General features: G+C 36.6%; 1 protein-coding gene across 1 annotated transcript; it reads left to right on the top strand.

Annotated features, from left to right (window-relative positions):
- LOC104609242 (muscle M-line assembly protein) lies at positions 1–7,699 on the top strand. Its single transcript, XM_010275494.3, has 7 exons — positions 1–290; positions 1,452–1,874; positions 1,977–2,029; positions 4,080–4,117; positions 5,023–5,341; positions 6,034–6,338; positions 6,789–7,699. Exons 1-7 carry the CDS (start codon positions 257–259, stop codon positions 7,378–7,380), a joined length of 1,764 nt encoding a protein of 587 aa, XP_010273796.1. The 5' UTR covers positions 1–256; the 3' UTR covers positions 7,381–7,699.
- Positions 7,700–9,467: the final 1,768 nt, after the last annotated feature.

The raw sequence follows: 9,467 nt of genomic DNA, 5'->3' as shown, positions 1-9,467 counted from the left end.
GTTCCAGACTGCTGCTAATAGGTAGACGCCAGCCTCAATGATATTTCGTTATCCCGGTTTATTTGGACGGTGTGTGGTCATTACTCTGTCCGTTTTGCTTCACCTCTTAGTTCTTACTCTGCTCCGTCCAAGCCTCCTGTTCTCTCACTCTCTACTTTATCTCCGTTTCAAATCTAGATTTTATCTTCTCGAAGGACTAAGAGCCCTTTAATGGGTTCTGAACAAGCTGTGTATATCTCAATCTGAATGAGCTCTCATGCCTTTATTTGGTACTTCTGTATCTCCACCTTGTGAGTCCCTTTTTGTTATTTCTTGTCATGTTTATTACAGTTTTGACGGAGTTTGCAGTAACGTTGGTTCATGGCACATCGGTAGTCATATTGTCTATAATTGAGAACAAGCGTATGCTTTTTTTAGACGACCCAGAATGCTCATTTAGGTTTCTGAAAGGGAAAAAAGAAATTACATCCTTTGAAAATATGGTATGGTTGATTTGCTTGAGTTAGTTACAATATGGGGGTTTCTGTCTCACCGCTGAATTTGTGGCGCTCATCTATTTCTCGCTAATCAGTACTTTGCCTCTAGTAGGCTTATATGTTTGTAGGGGTTTTCGAGTCGTTTCCTGCTTCATCTCCTTATTTTTGTTTTTAGTTTTATCTTGTTTTCTTATATCTTTTTGTGTTCTGAACCAGTTTGTTGCTACGTGGTACTCGGGCGTCTCAAAATAAGTTATCCATTTCTTAGCAGAATCTAGACTCCTAGGTGCTTTTCGGGGGGTATTGAGTTGAAAGAGCAGATTTTGGGGTTGACATATTGGTGGGGCTTCTCCAGATATTAAGTAATACACATGCCATTTTATTTTTGAGTTGGTTGCGGTTGGGGACTAAGTTTGAAAAGGCATGATTGTTCCCAATTCGTACATCTTGGGCTTTCTAACAAGAAAGGTTTTTTTAATCTGGCACCTTTTCTTTCTCTGTTAAATTAACTTATGTTATTTTTAGTATGATTCTTTTTTACAACGATTTGGTTAGAAATTCTGTGCCTGGGTATGGGAAGGAAGCATGCTAAACTCTTATCTATTGTTTGGTTGGGTTACTTTTACGTATGTTCAGTTGAGGACCTTGAAGGTTGATGACTGCCAAGTTCTTTAATTAGTTTTGGTGGAAACTCTGTTTATATCCCTAATGTCTCTTCAATTTAAAATCCCCATTGTTGGAAAAGCAACATACTAAATTAACCCTCAAGAGTTATATTGCAGTTTCATTGCCAGAAAGTTAAGATTGCATGAATTTCACGTATCAAACATATGCCTACAATGATATCTCTATTCATTGCATGTGGTCTATCATGTTTATTTCACCGTTCAGCAAGACCTCCTGTTGTTGCAGTTCTGCTCACTATGCTTCTACTAATACTTGCATTTTTTAACTATTAAGCTATTTCTTTCGCAGATATTGCTACTTCAAAACCTGCTTTCCAAAGTCACCTAGGCATATTGAGGGTTCATCCCCTATTTCATGGTAGCAGATCAAGAAGATTTGCTTTTGGAAATGAGAAGAGATTGGCCTCTCCATGGAAAGTATCGATTGAGGTGCCAAGGAAAGTGAACTTTAATGTTGGGCATCACAATATGCATGGCATTATCCTGATCAAAGCAGTTGCCACACTTGAAACTAAATATTTGGTGCATGATGAAGGCGGACAGGATGATGATCGCAATTTGCAGTCAGCTCTTGATTTGGAGCCCCAAGTGGTTCAGCCTCCTGGTGTGGACTCCACGGAAATGGATGAGAGAGAGAGGTTAAGGCGAATGAGAATCTCCAAAGCAAATAAGGGAAATGTCCCGTGGAACAAAGGCAGGAAACATAGTGCAGGTGTGCAACTTAAGATGCTTCTGCATTAGATTTTTATATGCATTAGGCACACTTTCTATTTTACCTTATTTTCACAAACTAACACACTCAAATTATGTGCAGAGACCCTGCGGCGGATAAGAGAGAGAACTAAAATTGCAATGCAGGATCCCAAGGTGATGTCATGTAAGAATAATTTGACATTTTTCACTTTGAATGGCATCAAATTAGTTTCCATGCTCTACCTAACACTTGCTTTTAATAGTGGGTGTTGATGTTTTTATCTTCTTATGGGTGATATCCTATCATCTTCTTTGTACCTTCTTCTTTAATAAAACTTTTCTTTTTTTTGTTTATTACCGAAAATCATAACCATCGTCATCCAAGCTTTATCCCAACTATATGGGGTCAGCTACATCAATCCTGTTTTGCTAGTCTGTTCTGTTTAGTGCCATTTCCACATATTTAATAATGGATCCTCGACTAAAATTCTGTTTTGCGTCTCTTATCTGCTCTCAACGTGTCAAGAAAGAAAGTGGATGAGTCTGGAGTTTTAAGTTTGTAGTCCCTACTAAGGCGTCATTTGATAACAGTTGAAGTAGCTGAACTGAATGACTTATTGCTTTGTCTTCTAGACTTCTAGTGAATAAGGCTAACTTTGGGAGTGCTTAAAAATAAGCACTCATTTGCATTTGGGAAATAAGCCCAAATAAGTGCTTATTCCTGAGAATAAGCACTTAAAAATAAGCCCAAAATTGGTTTTTTTAAGTGCTTATTTCCTTTCTGGCCTGTCTTGGCCTGCCATGTCATTTTGAAAATACCTATACTACCCCTGTTTGAAATAAGTGTCTTTTCACCAGACGCTCACGGGTGTTTATTAGAATAAACACTTATTTTCAAATAAGCACTCCCAAACTTAGACTAAGTTATGAAGAAGGATATGAACTCCTTGATGGCCGAAGCTGAAGTTAGGTTGATTTCTATGCCCTCAAATATTTTATTATTTAATTAATTTATCCACTAAAAGACAAAACAATAAGTCATATTGTTCAAGCAGTTCAGTTGTTATCAAATGGCAATCTTAAAACTCTTAACCATCAAATAATACTAATGAATTGTCCAAGTAGTGCCAAGGAAAACACCATTTCACCCATGCCACAGCTTTAGTTTGGCCAACCAATTGAATATTAGAGATCAGATATACATTTGTACCATGTAGATGCCAGCTGTTAAAAGGAGAATAAAATTTCATGATCATGATCATATTATGCCTTTTTTTTTGTATATTTTGCCATGCTGAATAATTGTGGGCAACATGCCATATGGGTTCTCATTACTGAACAATGTTATGAGTCCCACCCAGGATGTCAAGAACCATCAAGATGTTCTCCTTTTTTTCCTCTTCGTTTTTTAATATATTTCACCATCACAATAATATTCCTACAAAGTTTTGCCAATTATTCCTGGGCTACATCTATGGTAATACAATCATACACCATTTATCACTAATCCTGGACTATGGGTGGCCAATGGAACAGAAGTACATTCATAGATATATAATGTGTTCATAACTACATATATACTTTGCTAGCCTGTTCCAGATTGAGTTTTGCTGCTGGATGTTAACAATCTTACTGTCCAATTTGAGCTAGGTCATGTATATTGTTACTAATTTAGGACTAAAACAATCTTTGGGGAAATGCACTTGATGGATATTGGATTGAATTTTTCTTTTTAATTTGAAAAATAGAGTCTGAGCATGTAGGCATAATCTACTCATTCTAGAATAAGGACATCACTTGTGAATGGCAAGTCACAGAATTAAAAAATTTCATTGAAGGGACATGTAGTCATTTACAAAACTTTTATTAGAATTAGGGGCACTATAATCATTTAGGAGGTTTCATCAACACAATTAATGACATACCTTGATTTTCTTTTTCGCATGTTAGCTCAAAATTTTTAATGAGCATGAAACACTTGCGCTATTGGTTAACTTAGAAGTGCTTAATGTAAGCAGTAACTTATATAAGAACAAAAGTGAAGCATCCCCAAATCGAAATGGCATCTTATATTTGTACAATTTTCATGTATAATCTTTGTGTGCTTAATGCAATTATTTTTGTCACTGACATATCTTTTACGTCAAGACAAATTTTAATATTCCTAATGGGTTTTTGGTTATTTGAACTTTTCAATTCTCTCATGACTGATTTGAACATGCAGGTTAAGATGAAGCTAGTTAACTTGGGGCATGCTCAAAGGTAGGTCCTGCATCATTCTGCGGCTTTGTGCTTATGATCTCGATTTGACCTCCTTTCCTTTTCTACCAGTATTCTTCTCTCTGTTGGTGGAAGTCTGCTTTATTGTCCATTGTCTATAGACTTTGCATCAAGAGAACTCTAAATCTTCTGTTTTGTTTTTTGTCTTATAATTTAGAAGTTTCCAAAGCATAATAAAAGGTTCTTATAAGTTACCATTCAATGTGACTGTTGGCAGAATCTATTTTCTTGCATTTTATTTCCTTGACTTCTTGTATCTATTGAAGAACAAAAAGGTTTTGTCTTCTTTTTCAGAATTCGCTTCTTTCCCCGAGGTTTGTAACCACCTCTTGGATGTGGGCATGGCCCAAAATCTTTATTGTTTTTAAGAGATCAAGGGTCAAAAAAGTTAGATTGCTAAGTCAAACAGCTAAATTCTCTGAGAAAGCCAATGCATTGGGTGGATACAAATCTTAGATGCTGTTCAAGGTTACTTGATTGTGTCCATCCATCCAAGAGGTGATCCATTTGTTGTTGGGCACTTAAACCTGTTCACGGGCCAGGCTTCAGGCTTGGGCTTTGGTCCGGGCCCATTAAAATTTTGGCAAAAGCTAAGCCCAAATGCAGTCCATGAACAGGTCTAGTGGCACTGTAGCAGTGTAAATGGTATATCACAAACGAAGACAATAGTTACTTGTTATCGATCAAAAACAGACAATAGTTACTTGTTATCGATCAAAAACAGACAATAGTTACTTGTTATCGATATAAAACAGACAATAGTCACTTGTTGACTTGTACTTGGTCTCATCAAATCGGATGGAATGTTTTAGCTTTTAACATTTATTTATGCTTTCCCAAGCTTCTAAGCAAAATATCAATTGCTATTTTTCTATATTGACATCTAGTGAGGAGACGAGAATAAAAATTGGAGTTGGTGTGCGAATGGGTTGGCAACGGCGCCGTGAGAAGCTGATGGTGCAGGAGACCTGCTATTTTGAGTGGCAGAACTTGATTGCAGAAGCTTCAAGAAGAGGTTGTGCTGGTCAAGATGAGCTGCAGTGGGATTCATATATGATCATAGACGAGGAACTTCAGAAGGAGTGGTTGGAAAGCATCGAGCAGAGGAAATCAATGCCGAGAGCAAAAGGTAGCAAAAGAGCACCAAAGTCTTCTGAGCAACGGAGGAAGATATCTGAGGCTATTTCCGCTAAATGGGCTGATCCTGTAAGGGCATCTAGTTCTATCCTGAAGAAGCATTTTCAAAGTATTCTTTTAGGAAATCTAGGAGTCTAGAGAAGGTCTGAGTGTATACCAATGTAAAGAAAGGCCATTACCCAATGTTGGTCTTAGCTATCTGGGATCTTGGGAGGGGTAGACTGGGTATGGTCCTAACCTTTGGCATTTTTTTTGCACAAAGTGACTGCTCTCAGACTTGAACCTGTGTTCTCACACTCTTAGGCTCTTGGTATTTAAGGGCGATTTGCTTTAATACAACATCAATTATGTCCAATATTAGGTGATCGTATAGGATCAGAAACACATGATTACTTGAAAATATTAATACTTAAACCTCCCCTGAGGTCTCATATAAGCACGAAAACCTCTTCTCTGTTTCATCCTAATCTTTAAAGATCCCTTTCAAAGCATCCAGTCATTAACATTGACAGACTGGGAAGAAATATCAATAATGCCCCCATTGTTAGATGTTTGAACTTCATACTAAAAATGCTCCTTTGTACAAATTGAGATTGATATATATGGTTAGCCTCTCAAAAGATGCAACCAGGGTTGTACTTTTCACCTTGTTGCATTTTTAATGAAGTTTACTTGTTCTGGTATCTGGTAATCAACTTTGAGGAGTCCTACTCCATCTTTTTGTTCCACAAATGCATTTTTAGAATATTATTGTTCCACAGGGATATCGCGAGCGTGTATGCTCTGCACTGGCTAAGTACCATGGCACACCTGGTGGAGTTGTAAGAAAGCCAAGGAGAAGGCCAAGTGGTGAGGCATCTGTAAGGAGATCTGTGAATAAGAAAGTTGGCGAGGCTAATGGTGCTGAGGGTGAACCTAAAAATCAAGTCAAGTTCAAGACAAAGAGAAAGAGTGTGCCATCTTACAAAGATCCATTAGCTAATTCCAAGCTAGAGATGATAAAGAAGATCAGAGCACAAAGGGCATCCATGGAGACCAAGAAAAGAGAAGCCATCGAACGGGCAAAGTAAGATGCATATACATATGAATACATTATACATAGGAATACATGCATAGTGTACTTACATAAGTACAGAGTTGATCTGACAATCCATGGTCTTTGGGGAAATCAGGATGTATTCTCAGGCACACTTCTTTTTTCTTATTTTTGGGTCTTGTTCTCCCTCTGCAATCTGTTGTCATCTCTCTCACACTGAAGACCTTCTAGAACAGTCAATGAAGTTGACTTGTCCACGCCTTAGAGTCCAGGATGAAAAGTATCTCTGGAAACTGATTTGGGCTTGAGAAGGCTTCAGTCCATTAGGATACCTTGTAAAAAATGTGTAGAATTGATTGGCTAAGAAAGAAAAGCAGGATCGTGATAAGACCTTCTAAAGGGCGGTGATATTTGAATATTAAGATTAACCCCTATAAAAGAAGACTTCTCATCTCACATGACTCGTTTTTATTTCTGCAGGCTGTTGATTGCTGAAGCTGAAAAAGCTGCTAAGACCCTTGAGGTGGCTGCTACAAGGAGCCCACTTGCCCAAGCTTCTCTTATGGAAACCAGGAGGCTTATAGCTGAAGCAACTCGGTCGCTCAGGGACATAGAGATGGATCAAGTCGCATCTCAAGAGAGCAAGAATGACAGCTATTCTTCCTCCAAGTTGAATGGATTTATAAACCATTTTGAGAAGCAAATAGACACAGAAAATGGTCACACGCCTCTGGATAAGAGAGAAGTAAATGGCAGTCATGTCCTGTCAAATGAGGACTTCCATTTCAGCAAGTTCACCCCACAGGACTTGATGAACGTCAGGGAGACTCTTTCCCCCGTTTCAAGCAGGAATACAAGCTTTGATTGCTACAAGTCATTTTCTTTGCAGCCTGAAAATTGTAAAGAGCAGTTGAATCCAAGAGATCAGCTTGAAAAAAACGGGGTTATGGAAAGCCAAAGAATGCCACCGTACAATGGAGTTGAAACACAGGCAGGTGATTCTCAGGCATCTTCGTCTACATTGACCACTAAGAAGAAGTGGGTATCTGGAAGACTGGTTGAAGTGGCATAAGGGGATTAGTAAAAGGGTCAACTGAGTATGAAGCCTCTGATGCAGGTTTTATGTATTCTAGTCATAGAAATCAATTTATCGTTTTTTGAGGGATAAACTGTTGCCACTGTTGACGATATGCTAGTATATATAGTGTGTTGATCGATGGTTTTCGATTGTGTCTTTTTGTCGGGGTTGGGGGGTGGGTAGTTCCTGCCGATCGATTCTGGTGAAATGCATGAATACTGCGATTGTAGTGGCTGTAGATGTCCCTCTTGATCATCTGAACAGGATCAATTTAATGCCTTATTTATAATAGAAAGTGTCAGATATTTATCTACCCGAGTTTTTTTATTATTCAAAAGCATGAGTAAACTTTTTATAATTTTTAGTAATCTTTTTTCATGGCCTAATTTTTGGCGGTGTTTGGCATTCATCGACGCCGTTATGAGAAAATGGCACCATGTAGGTGCAAAATCAGAAAAAAGCATGCTTAAGAAAACAGCCTCTTGTTTGGTGTTGTTTTTCTAGAAAAAAACATTCCTTCAGATAATGTCTTGGAAATCAGGAAAGTGTGGTCTAAAGAAATGTCAAATTTAATATTTTCTTAGAAAACAGTCGGTGCTACTAGTGGTGCAGTGATGTGGCATTATCTTGGATGATATAGACCAATGTTAAAAATGGTTCTACAACACAGGTATCAAACAAAATTAGTGCTTTTTCCCATAAAACAGCCTATGTGGCAGCATCGTTTTCTCAAACATAACACGATATTGTTTCTTCCCAATAGCGATTAGGGGTGTAAACGGGTTGAATTCAAATCGGATCAGGCAATATCCGAATTCGAATTTGATTAAAAAATTCGATATCCGAATTCGATTTGATATCTGACGGACATTGAAAATTAATATTCAAATTCAAATCCGATTAAATATTCAAATATTTGATTCGAATTTGACTAATTAATTATTTTAGGTAATTAATAAATATATAAAATAAATATTTTATTTATATAAAGTATATAAATATATAAATTATTTATATAATTTAATTATTATATACATAAATTATATAAACATTTAAAATTTTTATATATTATATATAAGAATTAAATAATCAGTCAAATTTGGATATTTATCAAATCGAATCAGGTCATATCTGAATTCGACCGGTTAGATATTCGAATTATCCAAATTCGATTCAATTATATTGAATCTCGAATTTAAAATCTAATTTTTGAATACCGTTGACACCCTTGACACCGATGCCAAGCACTTACTTTGTTGATCTTGTAGAGCTGAGTTGGGATCACCTACTTTGTTGTTCTGACACCGCACATTTTACAATGAGACTAGGACCCTCCATGGATAAGATGTGCGTGTTAGATCATGTTGGGGGTGTTGTAACGTGTTTTGTTGGCAGGTTTGTGATGTTTGGACATAATTAGAACATTTTTTTATTGTGAGTAGATCTCATCTACGAACCCTAATAGGACTTGTTCAATGGTGTTAGGTTCTATGCTGCTTATTTGAAAAACGACACTAGCTCATCACTAGGGATGCTCATAGTTTGGTTAACCAAACTGACTTAATTTCCAAACTGAATCGGTAGTATTGGTTTTTTGAAAACTGATAATTGAAACCAAATTAAAGCAAGTGGGTTCAAATCTGAATCCAAACCATTTACTATCATACTATCTACATTGTGTGGGGTTGGTGCGGATCTGAGTTAGACCTAGCTCAAAAGAAAACAATTGCTTGAGCTCGAAAATTTGTTGGTTTAACCAGGTTTAGGCTAAGTTATAAATAATTATCCCCAAATAGAAGTCTTAAGACATTTATAATAAGGTCATTATTAGTTTTTAGTTAGATTTTATAGTTTTTATATGGAATGTAAGTGGTTTATTTTATTATTTTTAATATTATTTTTACTTATTATTATTAGTTTATGAATTACTATTTTTTATTAACTTCTTAATCTTTTATAGTTGCTATATAAACTTGCTAAAGTTTAGTTTTATTTATTATGTTTCAAATTACAATTTTATGACGATTAACCAATTAATAGGATTCGGTTATGAATAGGATTGGCAATGTTCCCTATCCCAT

This window comes from Nelumbo nucifera, chromosome 6 (assembly GCF_055504915.1).
Source record: "Nelumbo nucifera cultivar China Antique chromosome 6, China Antique-T2T, whole genome shotgun sequence".
NCBI classification, from domain to species: Eukaryota; Viridiplantae; Streptophyta; class Magnoliopsida; order Proteales; family Nelumbonaceae; genus Nelumbo; species Nelumbo nucifera.
This window is presented reverse-complemented; position numbering and strand designations above follow the sequence as displayed.

What these genes read in the sequence shown, in the direction of transcription:
- LOC104609242 (XM_010275494.3), top strand. Translation starts at nt 257, where the DNA reads ATGCCTTTATTTGGTACTTCTGTATCTCCACCTT. An exon ending in TACTTCTGTATCTCCACCTT is followed by an intron (nt 291 to 1,451) that starts GTGAGTCCCTTT and finishes TTTCTTTCGCAG; the next exon opens with ATATTGCTACTTCAAAACCT. An exon ending in GAAGCCATCGAACGGGCAAA is followed by an intron (nt 6,339 to 6,788) that starts GTAAGATGCATA and finishes TTATTTCTGCAG; the next exon opens with GCTGTTGATTGCTGAAGCTG.